Source organism: Barbus barbus (assembly GCF_936440315.1).
Source record: "Barbus barbus genome assembly, chromosome: 16".
Lineage (NCBI taxonomy): Eukaryota > Metazoa > Chordata > Actinopteri > Cypriniformes > Cyprinidae > Barbus > Barbus barbus.
Window position 1 is genome coordinate 23,692,949 of NC_136744.1, and position 25,765 is coordinate 23,718,713.

Sequence of the window (25,765 nt, forward strand, 5' to 3'; positions counted from 1 at the left end):
GGATGGATGATTCAGCTGCGGCTGCCATCTTCTGGCGAGATGCTGGAATTCATTCGGCGCACGACGTGCATTTTGGGGATTCTCTAGCCGTTGAGTGTACATCGGTTGTACACTCATTTTTGCGGTGCATTGTGGGATTGAATGAGTGCACTCGAGAACATCCACTATGGTTTCGAACACCACTTAAAATGGCTGTCCCCTCAAATAGTGCACTATTTTTGGGTATAGGGGGCAATTTCGGATACAGCCAGTGACTTGCTGCCACCTACTGGTACTGGTTTTAGTCTCATTTTTAAAAGTATCATTCTATTTATTTATTTTTTCTATAATTACATATTTTTGTGTTAAAATGTATTTGTGTTTATATTTAAAATATTAATTTCATAATATTATTTATGCAATTTGTAAGTGCAAATTATAATTAATTATACTTGTCGCTTTAATAAAAATTAAGCCACTTAGCCAATGTAGCTTTTCAGCATAGCCTGTTTTATTTGACTTGTATGTGTATTCTGATACATAAATTAACGTCTCTGGGCACCAAGTTTGACAGTTGAGGCAAATTCTGTAAACACTGCTTTGAAAAATAATGTTTTTCTTTTTTTCTTATGCTTGCAGGTTCATTCAGACAGTCAATCTTTGTGGCACCAAATGCACTGAAAGTCACAGATCAGCTGGAATTCTGGAAAGAGGGTGCAAAGAAAAAGGATCTGCCTGAATCCCATCCTGCTGTTTCTCATCGGAGAGCTTGTCAACTTTGACTGTCAAAATTACTGAAATTTAACACAACACAAATGATTTTATACTGTATTATTTCATTTTATTAACACTACCAGTCAAAAGTTTTTGAACAGTAAGATTTTTAATGTTTTTAAAGAAGCCTCTTCTGCTCACCAAGCAGATTTTGCATTTATTTGATCCAAAGTACAGCAAAAAAAGTACAATTTTGAAATATTTGTGCTATTTAAAATAAACGTTTTCTATTCGAATATATTTTAAAATGTAATTTATTCCTGTCATCAAAGCTGAATTTTTGAATTATTCCAGTCTTTCCTTTTATAATCCTTTAGAAATCATTCTTATATTCTGATTTGCTGCTAAAAAAAACACTATTATTATTATGTTGAAAGCAGAAATTCCTGAATCCAAGCTATGGTATGGTGTGTAATGTTATAAAAATCTTTTTATTTCAAATAAATGTTGATCTTTGGATCTTTCTATTCATCAAAGAATCCTGAAAAAAATACTCAACTGTTTTAAATATTTAGGATGATATTAATATTAATAATAATAATAATAATAATAAATGTTTATCACCATATTAGAATGATTTATGAAGGATCATGTGACACTGAAGACTGGAGTAACGATGCTGAAAATTTAGCTTTGATAAAAGAAATAAATTACAGTTTACAATATATTCAAATAGAAAGCTGTTATTTTAAATAGTAAAAATATTTCACAATATTACTGATTTTGCCGTATTTTGGATTAAATAAATGCAGGCTTGGTGAGCAGAAGAGAATTCTTTAAAAACAAAACAAAAAAAACTTTTCAAAAACTTTTGACTGTTAGTGTACTTACTTGTTTTTGCTTTTCAGTATGTGTATGTTGTGCCATGATACAAGTGCCCAGGTGACTGTGGAATGCCCTTTTTTTCAGCTAGTTCATCCTAGAGATCAAAACTTGTAATTTGTACTTTTAAAAAGAAAATGTTCAACAATTAAAAATAATATTATCAGAACTAATGCTCATGAGTTATTGTGATTTCTATGTGGTTGGGGTGGTAAAAATCATGGATTATAGTGTTAAAATATTTAAACTACATGAAAATAAACACTACAGCACTGATACTGTAAATGAAAATACGGTAATAATACTGTAATTGAAAATACAGTAAAGCCATTATTATACTATAAATGCAATTACAGTCATAATAATGTAACAATTTTTACAGTAACTTACTGTAAGTTACTGTAAAATTTACAGCAATCTTTTTACAGTGTGTTGGCCCGAGGTTGAGTTAATTTTCAGGTGAACTATTCCTTATGCAGTGCTTCTCTAGTGAATTTATCTTGTTTTAAGAATTTTTAGATAATATTTTATTTTTTATGTTTATTTAAAGCACCTGCTAGGGGTTCTGAACTGACTTTGCAGACACTGCGATGAACTCAAAAGTCAAACCTATCAACTTGAAATGCATTGTAAACGTCATCAAACACCCACTTTTTGTCTAAAGCTAACAAAAACTGCAAATTGTCAGAAAAATACACCTTCAGCCTGATTACAGACTGTACATCTTTACATCCTGACATAAATGTGCAATTTTTGTCTATATTCAATATGCATACTGTATATTTCATCAAGGTAGATAGAAAATGAGATACAGCAAAGATGTTACAGACTGCATTTGTTCACTGAACCACATATCACATTGTCTTAGTCTGGTTCATCATACTCCATTTTCAGTTAAGTTTGGAAATTTTACAATTCCATTACCTTGGCTTTGTTTTTTTCTCTGGCATCCAGGCCATCTGTGGCTGCGTATCAACTCACAAACAGGAGGAAGACAACAAGGGGGCAAAGAAGATTTTCTTGTGTGGAAGAAGTAGGTTGTATTAAACTTGCATAGAATTGGAGCTGTGCAAAAGTGAAGGACAGTCTTATAAATTATGCAACAGGCAAACAAACAAACAAAAATGAGTGGCTCCAGAAAAAAAAAAAATCCATCTGGTTGCTACAGTTTGAAACTGCATTCCAGCAGTCCCAGTATTATTTGTTATGCTGTTTATCTTTGAAGCGAGCAAGAACCTCAGAAAGGAACAAGCCCTTTAACATATCACGTAAAAATGTTTGCGTGCTCTTTAAAATATTGGGCTGTAATACCATGAGGAATACTGTTTGAGATGGAGGCTGCGATGCAATAACTTTGGGAAAGAAATAATATAGCTGAGAAAGTGGATTCGTTTTTGATCACTTGATCTACTGATCAAGGTGCTATTTGATGTCTGATGTCTGTAATATGATGTGCCATTTTAATGCTAAATGTATACACGATGGTGTCTTAGATATGAGATGTAATAATGTTTTCTGTTCCAAACAATTAACATCAAGCATCTCCACTGAACTGTGTCCCAAGAATAAATCACATGCAGCTAGTCTTTTAAAAATGGTACTCTTCATGTTAAAGTTTCTCAAGAAACTAGAAAATCCTAATCATTTCATTGCTTTATGAGGACACTATGTTAAATAGGTAAAGCATAAGTTATAGCATGCTTCTTTTGCTTTTCATTGTGTTGCAGTCGCTCTAAATAAAAAAGCTTGCTAAAAGCTTATTATACATATAATTATAAATGCATATAATTATATATTAGATATAATTAAAACATTATGTGTATAATTAAGGGAACAAATTAATTAGAATGGTCATACCTGATGCAGCAGTTTGTGATGAGTCTCTCCTTACTGATGTAATTCTACTTTTAACCTCAAAAGAAAAGCAGAAACTTATACATATATAAAAAATAAAATAAAACAAATGTCTCCGAAAATGAAAATCCAGTGTTCTGGCTTTTTATTGTTGGCTATGGACAAAACAAAAACAAACAAAAAAAAAAAACAATTTAAAAATATCTTCTTTGTTCCCCAGAAGAAAAAAATCATACAGGCTTGGAACAGCATGAGGGTGAATAAATAAAAGATTTCCATTTTTCAATGTGATGCCATGCAGCAGTATTAGATCCACCAACTGTAATTTTTCTCAGAATATTGTCAGAAAGGTCAAAATACTTAATGAAGGTGCACCAGGCAGCACAACGACAGATTTAGCTTTACTTACAGTTTTCAAGAAGGTCAAAATAAACGAGAAGCATTGTGAAAAATAGACATTCCTATCCAGTATTAAAGGGACAGATCGCCCCAAAAATGAGAAATGTCATAATTTGTGTACTCACCCTCATGTCATTCCAAAGCTGTCTAACGTTCTTTTTCAGTGGGACACAAAATATATTTTTTTCCCCGTACAATGAAAATCAATGGGCTCCAAACAACACTGACTTTTAAAAATATTTTATTTTTTGTTCACAGAAGAAAGAAAGTGATACAGATTTGGAACGACATGAAGGTTGAGTGATTCAGTTACAGTACGCCTGACCCCTTACACTTTTTTTCACTTTTCGCTCCTGTGAGGACGTGTATATTCGAACACTCGTTCCGTGTCTGAGAAACATTCTCTTTAGATCAATTACCAGCCGGAGCTATCTAGGTTGTTTCAGCATCATGGCAAACATGGGATTAATTACTGAGGACACACCAGCACCACGGTGCAAGGGCGCCTCACCAAAGGAGGGCTTACAACCTCTCTGTGCAGGCCGGAGCTTGTTTTTCAAAAGAGGAGAACGAAATCCAGCCGAACCCCTCGTGCGGCGCTGTCTTGCAAACCAGTCATTAATTACACAGTTTCCTTCATCCAGAGGCAGCATCTCATGAGTAGCATGCCGTACCCCTATTTCTCCCAGTTTCGCCCTCTGGTGGGTGTAAAGCTCGTATAACTTTATATACTAGGACAGACTTACATTTCAGGCATCACACTACTCAAGTTTCTGCTTCTGCTCGCAGCGAAGGCATGTTGTGTCCTTTTCAAGACACAATATTGAGGGTGACTGCCCTTGCATGATTATAGAGTGCAGATTATTTGGAGGTTAGGTTTAATTGTTATCCTCGTGGAGCCCAGGGTTGTCTAATTACATGGATTTGTTAGTGGCATTTGCGTGGCCAAAAGGTAATTCGTTTCTCATTTTTCAAAAGTAATTTTCCTCGCAGTTATTTATCAGCATAGTGAGGAGGGCAGCGACTTGCAAATGATGAAAGAGTTCTAGGGAAACTAGGGAAGGGTCAAAATCTTCAGAGTTGCCGTCAGCTGTAATTTGTGCATCTGGTGTTAAACCGTAATGGTGGAATTTATATGACGTGTGTCTGAATGTCATTTCAGAGTTATGGCATAAGATGGAAATATTGTTTGTTTTTAAATGCTATTTGCTGGGTTTTTTGTGTTGTTGTTGTTGTTTTTTTCCTTGAACACCTTGAATATTCCATTTCCTTCACAACAACATGCTTCCTTATCCGAGACCCCGGAGGTATCTCGGATTTTCAGGTAAGGTAATGCATTTCTGCTTTCGGCAGGCTGTTGGGATGTGACCTCACTAGTTCTTGGCACACCTTCTTTTTTCCTTTATGAAAGTCTTAATCTGGTTGGGTGCCAGCATGCGGTCCCTCTTGCTCTCTCTCTCTCTTGTTCTGTTTGAAAGACTGAATTAACACGTGTTTTCCGACATTGACAGCAAAGCTTACTTGATAAAAGCGTAATCGGTAAACTGTAACTGCATTGTAATGAGTGACATGACAGTGACAAATAACTTCAGAAACACAGCATTTCAATGTGAGGGGCTGGTTGAGCTGATTCCTGTCACAGCAAAGGAGCTATTTTGAAAGCATGCACATTAACTGTGCATATGCTAATAGCACAGTCCTCTGTTGGTTCATGTGAGGATGATGGAAAATGCACTTTATTTTTCAAATAAATGTAAGGCATAATGTACAGTTATTATTTGCGAAAGAGAGATATTTATTTATTTCACTTATGGATATGAAATGATTTGAGTTTTATTATTTATTTTATTATGTGAAAAGAAAGAAACAATACAGGGAAAAAAAAGGCAGTGGTCTCAAACTTCCATCCCACTGGCTAAATTAGATTTAATTTTCCATGATTTTCTAAAAATATTTCTTATTGTATTTTATTACAGGGATCTAACTTAATCAATTCACATTTTAACATTTAGATATTTATATTCAATTCAATACTGTATTCAATACCAACTGTACAGTAGGAATGTAAAATACAGTACCTTGCGAAAGTATTCACACCCCTTCATTTTTTTCACATTTTGTTATGTTGCTGCATAGTGTTAATCTGCTTTAAATTACCCCCCCCCCCCCCCACACACACATCAATCTACACTCCATACACCATATTGACAAAGCAAAAACAGAATTGTCACAACTTCATAAATTTATTAAAAATAAAAAACTCAAATAAGTACATTGCATAAGTATTCATACCCTTAACTAAATATTTAGCTGAAGTAGCTTTACAACCTCAAGTATTTTTTTTGATGCCACAAGCTTTACTCATCAACATTTGGCAATTATCAGCCATTTGTCTCCTTACCTCTTCACCTCTCAAACTCTTTCAGGTTGGATGGTGGCAGACGCACATTTTCAGGTTTCTCCAGAAATATTTGATTGGGTTTGAGTACTTATGCAATGGAATCATTTAAGTTTTTTATTTTTAATAAGTTTGCAAATATGTTAAAAACCTTTTTTGTTTTTTTTTTGCTTTATAGTGTATGGAGTGTAGATTGATATCGAAAAAAAAAGTAATTTAAAGCAGTTTAACATAAGGCAGAAACATAAAACGTAAAAAAAAAAAAAATGAAGGGTATGAATACTTTCGCAAGGCACTGTATATATTGGTACCATAACTACAATCTGTCAATATCAGATATTGTTTTTGCATTAATTGATATCGGTCAATATTGGATATTTGTGCATGCTTTCTTTTATTTTTACATTTAGGTTACCTTTGCTGTCATTAAATACATTTAAATTATTTTACTGTAAAACTTCAATAATTTAATAATACTAATTTTAAGCAAATCTTTAAATGAATATATATTTTTTTCATATTGTACATTATGTTTTGATACTTCAATTTCTCTTTTAAACTGTGAGTCATTCACAAATGATTGATTGTATGATTTATTGAAACAAAATTATTCTCGGTATCAGGCAGAATTTTAATATAAGTGCATCTCTGCTTTATTTTGTAGATTTTGAGACTGCTGGTTGCCAGGGAAAAATGTCTGTGTATCCTTCATTACAGAAAAATTACATGACTATCCAATCAGAAAGAGTTAACGTGCATTACCTAATTCATTCCAGAGTTGTGATATGCACAGTGTTGGAAGGACTCAAATATGACATACTGGTTGCGCCAAGCTTGTTCTATTGGAAGATGGAGGTGATGGAGGTGTCTTATAAGAAATTGAACACACAATGGCCAATTTGGGAAATTATTGCAACAGCTGCTGCTGGGTAGGGTGGAAATGAGGAGAAATATGAGGGAATATTCCTCGGCCAGAATCGTAAATATCTTCCTCATTAGTATGCATCTCTATGCACTACCAATGGCAGCTATTCATGTATTTACAGCCAAAACACCTTGGAAAGAAAAATATATGAAGATATTGGTTGTTGATTGGCTGCTGTGGGGTCTGTACATGAAGATACCCTCACAAACCCTCCATACCATGAAACATACTGAAGATAAACACTGGAACCAATGAGAAAAAGGTCATGCCATTAAGTGTTTATGGAGACAAAACTGATAGTTTGCATTTCTGGCCTTTGCATGACCTTTTAGTGACAGTATATGTTTAGAGTCAAAGTGTCTCATTATCTCTGTTCTCCGTTAGACTCTGTTAATTAAATTGGGCACTGAATAGAGTTAAGAACAAAATAGGTACCATACTTGCCACCAAATAATAGAGCATTACAAAAAAAGAAATTCTTGAAAATAATGAAATAATAGGAAATTTTGAATGTTGGATCAACTTGGATCATAAATGCAATCATACTCAACAACAGGAAATACTCTGTGTGTAATTGTTCTGCTGGGAGTCAAACTACCAGTGATTTAATTTATGAATAATTGTCAAAGATTGAACAGTTTGTGGCACAACATACTGCAATTATTTTCTTAATTAGTATTTTTGTTATGTTTCCAGTATCTAAAACTTTAGTTGATTACCTGAGAAGAAAAAAAGATATTAAGACTTGTTTTCGTAAATTAATTTATTTTTCGTATTCCCAATTGGCAAATAGTAAAGGTATCTATAAATCTTAAAAAAAAAAAAAAAAAAAAAAGATTTCTACCCAGGTATGTGTTGTGTATTCGTTTAGTGAACCAAATTACAGTCTGCACTAATGTATAAAAATCATGGCCAAAAATATTGGCACCCTTGATAAATATGGTCAAAGAAGGCTGTGAAAATTAATCTGCATTGTTAATCTTTTTGATCTTTTATTTTAAAAATTCACAAAAATCTAACCTTTCATTGGATAATAAGAAGTTAAAATGGGGGGAAAATATCACTATGAAATAAATGTTTTTCTCTAACAAACATTGGCCACGATTAATGGCACCCTTTTATTCAATACTTTTCAAAACCTCCATTTGCCAGTTTAACAGCTCTAAATGTTCTCGTATAATGCCTGATGAGGTTAGAGAACACCTGACAAGAGATCAGAGACCATTCCTTCATCCAGTATCACTCCAGATCCTTCAGATTCTCAGCTCCATGTTGGTGCTTCTTCTCTGTTCACCACACTCATTTTCTACAGGGTTCAGGTCAGAGGACTGGAATGGCCAGCAGAAGCTTGGTTTTGTGCTCAGTGACCCATTTTTGTGTTGTTTTTGAGGTTTGTGTTTGGATTATTGTACGGTTGGAAGATCCAAACATGGCCCATTATAAGATTTCTAACAGAGTCAGTCACTTGTTGATTTTGTATCTGTTGGTATTTGATAGAAGCCATGACGCCATGTGTCTAAACAAGATGTCCAGGACCTCCAGCAGAAATATAGGCCCACAACATCAAAAATACAGCAGTATATTTCATTGTACACATGGGGTACTTTTTATCCCTGTGTTCACCAAACTCATCATTTTTTAGTTTCATGTGACCATAGAAGCCAGTCCCATTTGAATTTCCAGTCGTGTCTGATAACTGAATATGCTAGAGTTTGTTTTTGGATGAGCTAGGATCATTTTTCTTGAAACCCTCCCAAACAACATGTAGTGATGTAGGGGCTGTTTGACAATTTTTTTAAAGGTTTTCTGACCCGAGACTCAACTATTTTCTGCAATTCTCCAGCTGTGGTCCTTGGAGAGTCTTTAGCCACTCAAACTCTCCTCCTCACCGTGCATTAGGACGATATAGACACACGTCCTCTTCCAGGCAGTTTCGTAACATTTTATGTTGATTGGAAAATCTTAATTATTGCCCTGATGGTGGAAATGGGAATTTTCACTGCTCTTTTCTTAAAGCCACTTCACTAATTTGTGAAACTCATTTATCTTTTGCTGCACATCAGAAATATATAATTAGTTTTTTCTCATTGTGATGGTGGATGATTAAGGGAATTTGGGCTTTGTTTTCCCTCCTATTTATATTTCTGTGAAACAGGAAGCCATGGCTGGATAATACCATGTTCAAAATCACACTGGAGTGCTCAAAATTGTGAATATGAATGGGAATATACTTCAGAGATATTTTACTCATAAGAATTTCTAGGGGTGCCAATAATTGTGTCCAACGTGTATTTGAGAAAAACATTAATTTCATAATGATATTTCTCCCCATTTTAAATTCGTATTATCCAATGAAAGGTTAGATTTTTGTAATTCTTTCAAATAAAAGATCAAAAGGATTAACAATGCAGATTAATTTTCACCGCCACCTTTGTTTATATTTGCCAAGGTATTTTTGGCCATGACTGTAAATATTTATATTGTATGCAAAATGTAAATTGGCCAGTTAACATGACAAATGTAGCCAAGAGTTGCATGTGTTATTTTCAAGCATGAATTGTGTTAAGAGGATGATGCAGCTCAATGGTCTGTACATGTTTGTTAGTTTTTGCCTCATTAAGCTTCATGTGCAAACGCCATATTTCCAATCAATATTAGAGAGGATCACTGAGCAGTCAACATCTCTGTAACATCACAATATATAAATACCACACAGCTTTCCAGCGTTCCAAAACGATATGTTGTTATGTTTACGAATTCTCACTTGCTAACTAGTTGCTTATTAGCATGCAAATTACTGTAGCATATTGGCTATTTATTCATACTTATAAAGCACATTTTAATGCCTTATACTCATTTTAGATCCCTAAATTTGACCCCATTGCTTAACTTAACATCTATCTTATTAATAAGCAGAAAATTAGAAGTTTATTGAGGCAAATTCCTACTTAATAGTTAGTTAATAGAGAGAATTGGTCCCCATACTAAAGTGTGACTATTTTCCCTTACCATACAGATCCATAAGATATGAAATATAGCACAAACATCACATCTATTAGGTCACTTTGTATAAAACCATCTTCGAAATTAATAAATATGAGTGTATTGGTGCTTTCTTTCTTTCTTTTTTTATTTATTTTTAATTAATTAATTTATTTGTTTGTTGGTTTATTTTTTGATGTTTTTCAGATCCTGACAGACAAGGCTTCTATGAGCCATTGTTGTATGGTAAAAAGCTGCATCAATATTTTTCAAATTCTTGTTTTTGTATTCATGTGTATGGGTTGTAAAGGACATGATGTGAGTAAATAATAACATTATTTACATTTTTGTGTGAAATATTCCTTTAACATTAAACAGCGTAAGTGTTAAATTTCTGTATTTCATCAGAGCTGGAGAGATGGAACAGAGGTTTTGAGGCTGTGAATGCCACTGCTCTGTGCTGCTGTGATAGTAACTCACTAACCAGTGAGAGGAAACATGGCAGAGTCTCCAAAGCTCCGGGGGAAAGAAAGAGCCCCTGACCTCCGCCACCCCTCCATACACATTGTCAAATTTTGATTAATTGTTGCTTGCCATCATTTATAGATGAGTCGGTTTACATTAAGATTCAGGTTCCCCCCGGTGCGCAGAGGGTCTCACCTTGGTTCAGGTAGCTGGCTGCTCAGCGGCCTGGGGGAAAGGCTTTCGGCCAGCTGGAGGAAATCTACTGTCCTAGTTCCTGGGATAGTGCCACCACACCTGCTGCGATTCACCTCCTGTCCTTGGGCTTGTGAACCCACTGGCCATGTCGACTTCAGCCACAATGATTAAAAAAAAAAGCTGCTTACTGTAATTCATAGTAAATTGTTCAGCACTTTATGATGAGCATCACCAAATGTAAAGGTTCACAGTTCACTAACAGTGCATAATTCACAAAGGCGTAGCAGACTCTCACAAAGGTCTTATGAGTTAATTATAGTCTGTGCGGCAAATGGATGAGTTAAAACGGCTAACAACATTTTCCAGAATCATGGAAGCTGGCGGCTGCTTAACTGTTTTTTTGGAGTGACTGACACAATTTTTTTTTGACAGAAAATGAACCGTTTTGATAAATGAGTCAATTAAATGTAATTAGTTATAATTAGACAATGCTCACAATTATGTTGCATGCTATTTTCCAGTAATGGACAACTAGACCAGCTTGTAAAAAAACAACAAAAAAAGGCCAGTTTCTGCTCAAGAAGTTCCACCCTTTAATTATTGGCATTCCAAGTGCAATTTTCAGCACTGCTCACAAATGAAACTGCTCTGCTGTTTGTAGCGATCTGCTCAAGCTGGATTGATCTTACTTCAGTGTTTCATTCCATGTGGCAAAGCCTCCAATAATGATTACACATCGATTTGATGTCCAGATAAAATTAGCTGAGGGCTGCACTGCAGAACATCTGTTTTGACGACACCTCTTGTCAATAAGGGCTGCGAGAAACAGAATAAAGGTTTGAAATCAAAGTAAGCAGATGTCTCAAAACAGTTTTGTCTGAGGTGTTGACCACACCAAAGGCCTGTGCATGAAAAGATCTGCTACATGTTTACAATGTATCAGTATTAGAATCTGTTCTGAATTAATGTAGTTTAGAACAGATGGTTTGCAAAAGTAGAGCATGTAATACACAACTGTGGCATGTACAGTATAGACTAAAAATTAAATAAAACTTGAGCCAAAAAATCATCTATTTTAAACCAAAGCTGTTTATCTAAAATTTTCAGGTATGACTGAGATTGAAAATGCTATGGTGGCTATGAAAATAGCTGTATGTATGTATGTATGTATGTGTATGTGTATATATATATATATATATATATATATATATATATATATATATATATATATATATATATATATATATATATATATATCACCATTTCAGATCATTTTAACCATGATTAATATATCTAATCGCAGTGGGTAAAAAATATATATTACAATATTCATCTCTGCCCGAGGCATAAAAAAATAAATAAAAGGAAAAATAAAAAATCTTCCACATAGTAGTGGTCTACCAATATATACATGTTTATTATGGGGCTGTTAGGTCCCCCTTTGACTAAACAGCTGGTGTTCAGATTGACTAGCAAGAAGCCTAGGCTTAAAATACTAGTGTTCAGTATGTTGGAATAGTGAACACTGGAAAGTAAATAATAGGGCCAGTGAGTGCTCTTATGCAATATCAGCTAGTATAATCCCAATTTCTATTTCATAGGACAATTCAGTCAAGCTTGTTGCAGCCAGGATCTCCACACAATGGTATACTGCACCATGTAATGATTTAGTGAGAGAATATCACAAGTTAAGAATAGATCCTGTTCCCAGCTGTTTATGATGATACATCCACGTTATCTAACAGATATTAAATGTATTTTTTTTTCCTTTAGGTAGAATTACAAAATAAATAAATAAATACATACATACATAAAATAAATAAATAAAAATGTGTTTATTGTGTGTTGCAGTGCGTTTCAATGTCTGTCCCTTAAAGCAGGTGACCCTGTTTCTGTGTCTCCATTAATTTCCTGTCTTGGATTTCTTGGGAGAGGTATTTTTTAATAGTCCAATTATCTAATTTCATCATTTATTATTTGCATTTTTGACCATTTCATATGGGTTTGTTATCATTATTGTTATTTCTGAGTTAATGGCGTATTGTGATACTTACTTTTACCAAAGACAGTTGTTACATGATACTTGTTACAGACTTGTCACAAGGGCTGTATCCTGGTTGTTAAGGTTTGAGTCAAATTTTTGAGTCTTCTAGATTTTCTAAATTTCAGTATCATATTTTGCTGTAGCTGTATAGACAAGTGAGCATAATAAAGTATATTACTGAAAACATAAAACAGGTGTAAGGGATTTTGGTAAAGAGGAGTAAATGTCAAGCTGCCTCACATTCCTTTTTATCGTAATTTAAAAAAAAATACAAATCCTGGCTAAAATGATTTTTTTTCACATTATTTTTCTTTTTCATTTTCTGAAAAGGCTATTTAATGACACTGTAACATAAAATTCTCCTTTGTGTTTCTGCCTCATGGATGACCATGATTCCCATTTAACATACGTTCACCACACGGTATATGCAAACATTTTATTAAATAAAATATCAAACAAAACTGACATCTGCCAACAAATTATTTTTATTGCTATAAAAATGTATTAAGTGAAAGTAAAGAGAGAATTATCCACTTGCAAAGACTAATTTGATTTGAATCATCACTCTCGGAATAGAACCCTTGATTAAACAATATCACGACCGCTTATTTAAAAGTGACTGCATGCCTGCTTTATTTTACTGCCTACAGTAACATAAAGCACACTAGTTGCCAAGACAATCGTCTCCAGTCCTATACTTCATTTACTCTTTTATAGTCTATTTTCAGTACAAGATGAGCAAATCTCTTTGTAGATGACATGTAAGAATCTCAGGATTGTATTTCTCTCCGGCACAGGGTATTCTGTCCTCGCTCAATGCTTTCTTTCATACTCATTATTAGATTAAGGTCTATCATTTTGGAAACTACAATCAATTCGGTCTGATCAGCTGTAGTTCTAGTCTACATTCACATGGATAATGAAAAAGGTTCTGCTGCTGTCATTTGTCACTCTGTCAGTATAAACCCACGGTCTATAACTCATTCAAATGGGTCAAGGTTCCTCCTGTGAGTGTACATGTTTAATGGGTGGAGCTACAGAGCAGACAGCATCTTTTCATTTTGTTGCAGATGGAAGGACTATGTCCATGTAAAGGTGGACAAAGCTGCTGTAATCACATTAGAGGAAAGTGGCACACGGTTAAACCTACTACGCAGTGCATATATGTCCTACTTCATGTAATATATTGAAGTTTAAACATGGAAATCATTTAGTTTTGAATCCCATTTAAACAAGATGGATTATGTTTGAGTAATGGCATAATTCTTCAAGGAGTGATTTCTTTGTGACTCCAAAATAATACCTCCTGGTACAAATACAGAAATCGGTATGATCATATCTAAATTTCATTATAATTGCTAGCTCTCTGATTTAATCCTGTTAGGTTTATTCCAGTTAGTCGTGGCATACAGTGTATAAACAAATCAAATTGTCAAGTTTTAGTAACTAACATTGACAAGAATTAATACATACATTACACATTGCTAGATTATGCTAGTTATGCATTATTAATGCTAACAAATGAGACCAAGTGTTACCAATTTTTTTTTTACATACCTGCTTCCTTTTTCTCTTTCTTGCTATTATGTGCAAAAAAAATATGGCAATAAATATGCTGACATTGTGGAAAAATGGCATAAAACAGAAGATGGATTTGGTTGCCATTAAGCAGAAGTTGGAATGGAATTTCTCTACCAAATCTGTTCTCTAAAGTAAGAGAGTTTGACTTTCAACACACTATTTTTAGAAAGTGCAACATAATTTCTCCAATTGGACAAACGGTAGGTTCCTTTTTTTTCTGCTAGTATTTATGAAGTAATAACAATTTTTCCCTTGAATTCAGTGTTATAGTTAACTTTTTTTTTTGGGGTGTTTTTAATGTTACATTTACATTTATTCATTTAGCTGACGCTTTTATCCAAAGCGACTTACAATTGCTATATATGTCAGAGGTCGCACGCCTCTGGAGCAACTAGGGGGTTAAGTGTCTTGCTCAGGGACACATTGGTGTCTCACAGTGGATTCGAACCCGGGTCTCTCACACCAACGGCATGTGTCTTATTCAACATTATTCATATTCAACGGTGGTGGTGATGGCGCAGTGGATATGACTTGCAATTTAATTGTAGATTGCTTTTATTTCAATGTTTATAGTAATTTATTTGAAGAGAGGACACTCGAATTAACATCCTCATGGAGACGAAACAAACACAGGACTCAGAGTTCCTTTAAAAAATATTTGGAGAAGCTGTATATATCAAATCTGTAAAGTCATCCACAACCCATTAACACATGCTGAAGGTTTTGTAAATATTCATAAGGACATTTACAAAGAAAATGAGGTTTGAGAGTAATTCCAGTGAGATGAATGAGCCTGAACAGACAGCATGATATAACGAGAGCAGTCAATGAATAAAGGCCATCAGAACTTTCCTCTATCCCTTTTCCTTTTATGTTGTTTCCAAACTCCTTTCACTTCATTTCTTTTGTAAAACACAAAATGAGTTATCTTGCAGAATGTCCAAACTGATCTTTTCCATTTCAAATGAAGGTGATTCTCCTAAACATCTCCTTTTGTTTTCGATGGAATAAAATTATTGTTTTCCACTATAAAGTTGAGTTAATAATGACAGTCCTTTAACTTAACCCTCCTGTTGTGTTAAAATCCAGTTATAACCTCTGTTTTGGTTTTCATGGAATTCATCAAAAATCAACACTATGGAAAAGCTAATAATTCATATAAAAACAGAAAACCTCTACTGTAGCTTGTCTTCAATTAAAAGTAAACTTTGAGTCTTATATTAATGATCTTTAATATATTTCATATTTTAGTCTTTGGCGAGCTACAATAAACTTTTTTTTTTTTTTTTGCTAGAATATTTAATGTTTTCCAAAGTATTGATTATTTGGCATTGTGCGGAAATCAATAAGGGTCAGTGTGATGAAATTGTCCATGCACATTCATGATGCTAAATAATAATAAAAAAAAAAAACTAAATTTCAAGAAGAAATCAATAGGCCAGTTTTCAAGAAAAAAAAAGAATGTTGGTCAAATTGACCCCGACAGAACAGAAGGGATAAGCAATGTAAAATAATTATAATACAGGTGAATCTTTTTTAGATTGCTGTGTACTACTATTATGAATTCTGACAATACAGCATGTTCATACTTCAGTTAAATGTTCAATAATTAAACATATTTCCATGTTCAGTCTAGACTTTTAAAGTACAATTATCATAACACACCTACTATTAAAAAACAGCAACTAAATAAAATAGGTCACCACCATAAGTAGTCCCAGCAAAGCATACCTATAAAATCACTATGTCAAAGTCACCGTGAACAAGCCCTTTCCTCCGCCAGCGTTTTCATTTACGTCTTGCAAGCGGCCTTGTAACAAATGTGGAGGCAGAATTCTGTGCAAGTGCATTTTGTCATGCTGTTTTCTTTAGGCCAAATCCCATTGGTTCACTGAGTGCTCATGCATCAACTACAATTTCACCTCTTATGTATTGCATGCAAGCAACCCCTGCAGATGGGACCTCCGGAGGTAGAGCGCTTACAGTTTGGGCATGAATCACCAGTGCCATTGTGTCACAGCATTAAGATCACCTGCAATGGGTTTATTTAACAGGTCTGGCCACAGATGAATGTTAAACCTCTGCTAAATTGCTTTAATCCATGTAAATTCAATCATTCAGCATACGAAGACCCACCAGTGACCTTTCACTAACAGCAAAAAGCAATCACCGTATTGATTTGCTAATTAAAGAGAAAATTCAGTTACCTGTGTACTAAATCATCGATGTATGTTAATAGCATGAGTGCATCTGTTGGGTCGAAGAGAGAAAGATCCACAGGATTATGATATTGCATATCTCCAGACATCAATGGCTTTTTATAAAGTCTCTGAAAGCTTTGCTATCGATTGAGCAAAGGACACGATTATGACAGAAGGATGCTGTGCACTTTGCTTGTTTGTTCCTTCCCGGGAATATTGAAGATTGCTTTGCTATTTTGCTCAAACTGCATTTGGCCAGTCCTGACACTTAAACCAAGCTGTGTACATTGATGAAGCTGCGCCTTGACATATCAAGTCTTTTCAGCATAGACATCGATAGTTTCATTGAAAGTTCACTCCTCTTAGGGTTATTTTCTGTTGCCTATTGATCTGCTGGTGAATGAACTCATAACAAACAGCTAACTGCTTTTAGGTCGGACGTCGACGGTGCCAGTTCTGACAATTATACTCTTGTGCAATGTTGTGTTGGCAAAATTGCTTGGGAGTCTGTGGTGAGCAAATGGCATTCTTCTACATGCATTTCACATTTATGCGTTTGGTTTTTACTTGTTAACTTGTTAATTAGATATATTCAATGCAATAATTATAACACACGTCTGCATTGGAACACTATTTATTATGAAAAGCACTTTGATTAGAAAATTAAGATAAATTTGATTTGAATTGAAAATGCTTCTCTGGTTTATACTAATAACATTAACAGTGGATAAAATTGTTATAAAAAATAATAAATATTTTAAATATTATAAATAAAATTATTAATTTATATTGACTCTTTAGTACAGTAACAATATAAAAGTCAATTATATAATTTTGCAAACAAGGTACATTTTTAATGAGATCGCCTTATTTGGGGGTCCTTGGCATAAAAAAGTTCGAAAATCCCTGTATTTATTATAATCTTTTGGTGTATTTTCTAGAGATTGAATCCATGACTTTGTGAACCCATGTCTTTACCAGGTGATGACATTCCTTTTTTTCAAAGGAAATTGTGGATTCAAAGATCCCCACATGAAATCACCATATGAAATGTACAATGTATTCATACACTCCAAATGCAGAGCCAAACATCTGCTTCAATTCCAGAGGCTGCTGGAGAAGCTCCCTCAGGCTGGACTCGCCAACAGCCCTAAGAAATGCCACTTCACACTGCTTGAAGAGTGTTACCTAGACTTCTAGATCAACTGGGGACTGATAAAACCTTCAAAAGCAGATAGAAGCTGAGCAGTTTTATACTTTATGGTCTACGAGAAATATGTATGCTGTTTCCAAGGATAGGCAGGTTACCATCAATGCCTCATGCCTAGTTTTTCTAGTATATCATCTCTCCTCTCAAGTGTGACCAGTAATGGACAGCAAGAAAAAAAAAATACTATGAACATCTAAGGTAGGGCTAGCTTTTAAGTTCCTAAAAAACCTTTCAACTGGTTTTACATGCTCCAAGCTTTAATCTACCCTTCACTCTCCATGTTCATGCCAAGCTGCTTTCCATGAAGATGATGCAATTGACTGTCTGACACCAGCACTGTACATGTCTTTGACATCACTTTAACCAATGTTTTGACACATGAACAGACAGTTTTCATCCCAATGCGCAACACATGCCTTTAAATTTCTCTCTCAGCTTTTTCAAATACCAGTGCACACTAATAATTATTCTCCTATTTAGTTCTTGTTAGTGCTTAAAAATGTCGCTACCTTTACAGGAATTTGATGAATTGATTAAATCAATTAACACATTTTCAAATCCTTTTTTTTTTTTTTTTTTTTTAAATAAAAGTGTTGTTTATTTTACATGGTGAAGGTCTAAATTTAATTAATCAAAGTAATACAATTAATGAAATCATTCATTTTAATTATTAATTTTATATGAATAATATAAATGTAATGCAATGTAACATTTGGACCAATCAGACACAACTATTTGTTATATTTAACAAATAATCTCTTATGCCCCCTCACCTAACCAAAAGGCCAACTATGAGGGTCTGTGGACCCTTCCCCCGAAATGCATCTAACAGCGAACAGGTATGGCACAGGCAAGACACAAGAGTATTCCTAGAACAAGCATGTGTCTTTGATCGGCAAACAATATCCAACAGGGTGAGGCAGAGAGATAATCCAGGCAAACGAGCAGTGGTCCAAGAGAGGTGCAAACAGAGTCCAAACGGCAAAGTAAAGGGTCAATCCAGGAAACACAGGCAAGAATCGAAACATTAGAAAACACACAAGGCAAGGCAAGACTAAGACAACAAAGAGGGTTCTGGAGAGTTAAAACTAGGCGAGTTAAAACTAGGAGAGTTATAAATGCAGAACAATACTGGAACTAAACAGAAAACCACAAAATGGCTCAGTGAGGCCGCTAACACTAGGGGAGTGCTGTACACAGAACAATACTTGGCCCAGACAGAGAGGAAGTTCAAGGCTTATAAAGCGTGTGTAATCAGTTGTGTGATCATTTTCAGGTGTGAGCATGATTAGTGGAATCAGCTGTGTGTGTGTTGTCAGTGCAATGGATGATGGGAAATGCAGTCCAGTGTGATGTGTGGTGTGAGAGTCAATATGATGGTGAGGCGAGGATTCGTGACAAATATAGACCATTTCTACAATGGCAGGGGTGACTAAAGTTTACATTTTCATGCTAAATTCACATTATGTGTAAGAATTATCCAAGGTGATCACTGCATCAGTCAATGTAAAACAAAATTTTAAGTTCATCTTTATGTCTTTAAATAATTTAATAATTTAATTTATTTACATATTAGTTTATTTGTCATGCATATGGCTCAAATTTGGTTGTACAGATGACTGTCAAGTGCAACCGTTCATATTTACTGGTCAAACATGGCAAAAAAAGTGGTTTTGGTGTTGGTTAAATGTTGGCTAAGCCATGCAGTAATATCATATCCTCCTGACACATTTCCTCTTGTGCGTTAGTTGATGTTAGTCATGTGCTGAGCTCATTTACACTAAAATATGCCTATTTTTATGTTTTTTTTTTATGTTTCCCCTGCATCATATGAGGTCAGGTTCTTGTAGGAAATTAAATGAGTTGAGCTGTCTCTGCGGTCAGCAGTTATTTGGTGAAACTCAAGATTGATATCAGAACACATTAGGTAAGTACTTTTCTGATTTATTCATATTTATCCTTTGGATTTAGGTTATTAACCTAATGAGAATTTTTAAGGGTGAATTCACTGAAGAGTTTTGCCACTTTTGTAAAAATGGTTTTTCATTAATCAAGTGCAATGCAGTTTAACTAGGCACTAAATGTACTGAAATAGTCCTCTATATAAATATATATATATATATATATATATATATATATATATATATATATATATATATGCTGATGTAAAAATGTATACCTTGGATGGCTTTGTAGTAGCTTTAGGTAAAAGCATTTATCAAATGCATTAATGTAAATTCACAGTTTGAGGGCATATTCGTGCCGTTACCTGATTTGAATGATTCCACATGTGAATTAGGAACTAAAATGCTGCAATTCAGTCTTAGTGAATTCCCCCTACAGCGTTTTGAATTACTTGTTCTGTAAATGTTTATTTCCCATGTATAATGGTGCATATATTTAGTCGGTGCTTCATATAAAAATAAAACTGTTGCATAAAAGCATTGCTACTGGCAGTAGTTTTGTTTTGTGAATAGGATTTAAAACCATATAAACAACACAATACCACTCTGTCATAGACAAAAGATGAAGAACCTCTTCAATGTTAGTGCCCTCAGCAGCTTGAGTGCCCCAGCGATTGTGGGAAACTCTTGCGGAATCGACTTCAGTCAAGATGGCATCTTCCTTCCAGTCTTGTACGGAATCTTCTTCATCATCGGCACCCCTTTAAACCTGTTGGCACTCTTTGGGCTCTACAGACTCATCCAGTCGGAGAACGTCCTGCCAGTGTACGTCATCAACCTTCTGATCGCAGATCTAATTCAGCTTCTGACCTTGCCTTTGTGGATAGACTACTATGCAAACGGACACTACTGGCGCTTCGGACCCCGGAGTTGTCAGTTCATGGGTTTGTCTTTTTACATTAGCGTTTACGCGGGCATCTTCTTCATGTGTATCATCGCTCTAGAACGTCACCTGGCCATCGCCAGACCTTTTAGTTTCAAGCATCTCCGTAACTTGAAGTTTGCTCGCTGGATAGCCCTCGGCATTTGGATTCTAATTGCGGTGCCACCTGCCATTGCGTTCAACAAGCTCTTTCCCAAGCAGGAGAATTACACTCTTTGTATCGAGAAGTATCCCTCAGAGGGCAGTTTTATCACCTACAGGCTGATTACTCTGCTTGTGTCCTTCATCATACCCCTGAGCTTCATTCTTGGCCTCCACAGAGAGACCGTCCGCTCGCTGATGGCAATCAACTCGCTTTTATCTGAGGAGAAGAGGAGTATCAGGGGTCTGCTCACCCTTCTGGTGGCCGTATTTGTCACGGTGCTGGGGCCCTATCATTTCATCGGCTGTGTAAAGTACGTGGGACTGCTGATTCACAGCAGTCCGTGCGTTTGGGAGAAGGCTGTGTTTGTGCCCTATCAGTTAGGAAGAGGCTTTCTGAGCCTTAACAGTTTGCTGGATCCTGTGTTTTACATCTTTCTCCGCAGAGACTTTCGTGCCGCCGCTGAGAAGTACTTGCCCTGCCTGAGGAGAGTGAGGAATAGATCGTATCGGACAGAGAAAGCAACAAGTTCCACTCTAGACTGTGATTGAAGATTTCCCCTCTGGTTATGTATTTGAAATACACTTTGGACAACAAACTAAGAAATGATGCTAAACTAATACAAAAGGCTTAATTAGATTTATGGTGGTGCCATCATCTAAGACGGATGTTTTAGCATTGTTGTTCATTTTTAATCAGAAGACATTTGGCATTGCTACACTTTTAGTTAGCCTTGCTAGCTCCTGACTTTTTTGTTTGTCTGTCAGTCATTTCCATGCCTACACTGCTGGAACAAAACTAACATACTTATTCTATTTCATTATGGTTTTGACAGTAGACTTGGTGGTATAGTGTTTAACTTTTACATTTTAAAAAGAACAGTCAAAATTTGTCATCACCCATTAAAATTTTTATTTCCCCCCCCCATTTATAGTTTCCTTGACAAAGCATTTTTAATTATTATTATTATTATTTTTTATTTCATTAATGTTAATATTATTTCAACTCTGTCCTTTTATCTCTCAAATAGAAGTACATCACTAACTTCCTCATTTGCACATTCACACTGTGATGATACTATTTCGGGTGCGAAACCTAGACAAACACATACGCACATCTTTCTTATAACCAACCTAACCAACACTTATATTACTTTCCTATCAATAAAAGGTAACACATAACATTTGAATACATAGGGGCTGATGTTGTTTGTATAAAAATGACCTGTATTTCTGAATAAAATGATCTTAGTTTAATTTATTTGTCTGTCAATCATTTCTATGTCGACACTGCTGGAACTGAATTAATCATTCTGTGCTATTTCATTATGGTCTTAATAATACACACTGTATAGTGTCCAAATACTTTTATATTATAATTAAATTTTATTTATTTTTATTTTTTATTCGATTTTATTTACAGCTCAATAGATTTGCTAAAGAGTGGGGACTGTGTGCATTCTTGTAGTGTCATCAGCCAATTAACACTGTCATGACATCCTTTTCTTTTCTTTTGGCTCCAGTGTAATTTGTCATATGACATTTATGGTTTAGGTCAGGGCTGTCCAAACTCGGTTCTGGAGGGCCGGTGTCCTGCAGAGTTTAGCTCCAACCCTAATTAAACACACCTGAAGCAGCTAATCAAGCTCTTACTAGGCATACTAGAAGCTTCCATGCAGGCGTGTTGAGGCAAGTTGGAGCTAAACTCTGCAGGACACCGGCCCTCCAGGACCGAGTTTGGACAGCCCTGGTTTAGGTGATTGGCTCAAAAAAAAAAAAATCTGGAATATAAGATTTAAATGCCATACAGACTGATTTCTCTTAGTGTTAAAGTTAAGTTAGGCCTAGTTAGTCACTATTTATATAACACGTATAAAACAGCCCCACAGCTGACCAAAGTGCTGTACAGAAATTCAAAAATAGTAAAAAGTATAAATTTAAAAGTCAGCACAACTAAACAATTAAAACAGGGTCACGCCTCAATAATAAAATAAGTAAATACATTAATAACACAAGAGAAACAAAGTATAAACCCTTAGAAGACTAAGCAAAGACCATAATTTAAAATTATTTATAAGCCAAAGAAAACAGAAATGTTTTTAGGAGAGAGTAGACAGAGTAGGGGCAAGTCTAATCTCTAAATGATGTTTTATTAACAATGTTTGGGAGGAGCACGATCAGATAATCAATCAGTCCGGCCCAGGTGGAGCTCGTTAGCTAATCACCTTAACATGCACAATACTGTACGAGTGTATATATACAGCCAATTTACCTCAACTCCTCACTCTTAATCTATTTTCATCCCATACTTGGGATGGGGAGGAGTTCTCTGGGTTTGGGCTCTATCTCGATCTCGGAGCCCTCCCTCTGGACAGCACGCCAAATATGCTTACTAATTGCTCAATCAAATTATATGTTAGTGCGACCTCGTGAAAGGGAGGTTATTCCACAACTGCGGCCCAACCACTGAGAAAGCTCGATCCCCTCTGCATTTGAGTCTTGGATTCTGATCACTGGATCTTAAACACCTGGAGGGAGTATATGGGTGCAGCAATTTCGATAAATAAATAGGGGCTAGATCATGTAAAGATTTATATACAAAGAAGATCATTTTCAAATCTATTCTGAATTTAATAGGCAGCCAATGAAGGGTCTGCAGAATTGGAGTAATGTGAGAGCTTTTGCGACTATTATGAAGGAATCTGGCAGCAGCATTTTGAACTAGTTGAAGGCGATTAATTAGTGACTTAGAACTACCACAGTATAGCGAATTGCAGTAGTCTACGTGTGAAGTGATAAAAGTGTGAACAGCCATCTCTAAAGTTTTATGATTTAAGAAAGGTTTGATTTTTGATAGCAGGCTAAGTTGATAAAAACTAGAACCTATTACAGAGGAGATATGTTTGTCAAGGTTTAAGGACTCATCTAACAGAACACCTAAGTTCCGTAAACGTGAAGATCTAAACACAGTTAAAGACCTCCTTGATGTAGAATCAGACTAAAAAAATCCATGATCATGGCCACATGAGCAAGTGATTCACGTTCACAGGAAGCTGAGGTTTGACCAGTGAAATAAGTTCCCACGTGATTTCATGATAAGTATCCGTAAGCTCTTTTCCCATGTGAAATGCCAACATGTCGCTTTCGAGCAATGTCTTTTTGGGAAAAATCAAACTGGCAGAATTTAGATCTCCAACTGCAGTATGTCTCACTGAGAGATTTTTGTGCCAGAATTAATAATTACACCCACTGCCATCAACTGCAAAGGCAAGAAAAAAAAAATGTCTTGCCAAGGGTCGCAGCTTGCATGAGACCATTAGAAACACTCAGCAATTATAACATTTTATATTGATTTTCATCATTTGCCAACCATCTACACACTCACCTGTCAGTTTAATTCAGATGTGTATTGTTAGGGCATAAAAAATCTTTCTTTTCTTTTAGTACAATGAACTGAGGATAAATTCTACTATGAAGGACTGTTTTTGGCCATAAATTCTCACAAATGCAATAACTCCAGAGGAAGCCATTGACCGCATTTAGAAATGTCACAGTTCAGCACTTTACAGAGTGAACTTTAGAAACTTTATTATATTCGTGATATCGCTGTGTGCCATTACTGTTGCAAAGTTTGTTTTAGATTTTATATTCTGTCTGAATCATTTTCATGTTTGTACTGTTGGAATGTTTATTAACTGTTCAATTTTATCAAGGTTTTAGCAGTGTAATCTGTATAGTGGATATTTTTATTTTAAGTTTTTTTTTTTTTTGCACATTGCTCTTTGCTCTTGTGTGATATTTATGTTTCCAGAGATAAATTTTTTGCATTTCCAACAGGAACCACTACAGGTGCATCTCAATAAATTAGAATGTCGTGGAAAAGTTCATTTATTTCAGTAATTCAATTCAAATTGTGAAACTCGTGTATTAAATAAATTCAATGCACACAGACTGAAGTAGTTTAAGTATTTGGTTATTTTAATTGTGATGATTTAGGCTCACATTTAACAAAAACCCACCAATTCACCAAATCTCAACAAATTAGAATACTTCATAAAACCAATACAAAATTTTTTTTAGTGAATTGTTGGCCTTCTGGAAAGTATGTTCATTTACTGTATATGTACTCAATACTTGGTAGGGGCTCCTTTTGCTTTAATTACTGCCTCAATTCGAGCATGGCATGGAGGTGATCAGTTTGTGGCACTGCTGAGGTGGTATGGAAGCCCAGGATGCTTTGATAGCGGCCTTCAGGTCATCTGAATTTTTGGGTCTGGTGTCTCTCATCTTCCTCTTGACAATACCCCATAGATTCTCTATGGGGTTCAGGTCAGGCGAGTTTGCTGTCCAATCAAGCACAGTAACACTGTGGTCATTGACCCAGATTTTGGTACCTTTGGCAGTGTGGGCAGGTGCCAAGTCCTGCTGGAAAATGAAATCAGCATCTCCATAAAGCTTGTCAGCAGAAGGAAGCATGAAGTGCTCTAAAACTTCCTGGTAGATGGCTGCGTTGACTGTGGACTTCAGAAAACACAGTGGACCAACACCAGCAGATGACATGGCAGCCCAAATCATCACTGACTGTGGAAACTTCACACTGGACTTCATGAAACATGGATTCTGTGCCTCTCCACTCTTCCTCCAGACTCTGGGACCTTGATTTCCAAATGAAATGCAACATTTACTTTCATCTGAAAAGAGGACTTTGGACCACTGAGCAACAGTCCAGTTCCTTTTCTCCACAGCCCAGGTAAGACGCTTCTGACGTTGTCTCTGTTTCAGAAGTGGCTTGGTAGCCCTTTTCCTGAAGACGTCTGAGCATGGTGACTCTTGATGCACTGACTCCAGCTTCAGTCCACTCCTTGTGAAGCTCTCCCAAGTGTTTGAATCAGCTTTGCTTGACAGTATTCTCAAGCTTGCGGTCATCCCTGTTGCTTGTGCACCTTTT

General features: G+C 35.5%; 1 protein-coding gene across 1 annotated transcript; it reads left to right on the forward strand.

Moving 5' to 3' along the window:
• The first annotated feature begins 19,583 nt into the window (after window positions 1-19,583).
• Window positions 19,584-22,072, forward strand: LOC306882403 (G-protein coupled receptor 4-like). The gene is made up of 2 exons (XM_079436998.1): window positions 19,584-19,756; window positions 20,349-22,072. Exon 2 carries the CDS (start codon window positions 20,356-20,358, stop codon window positions 21,367-21,369), a length of 1,014 nt encoding a protein of 337 aa, XP_079293124.1. The 5' UTR covers window positions 19,584-19,756; window positions 20,349-20,355; the 3' UTR covers window positions 21,370-22,072.
• Window positions 22,073-25,765: the final 3,693 nt, after the last annotated feature.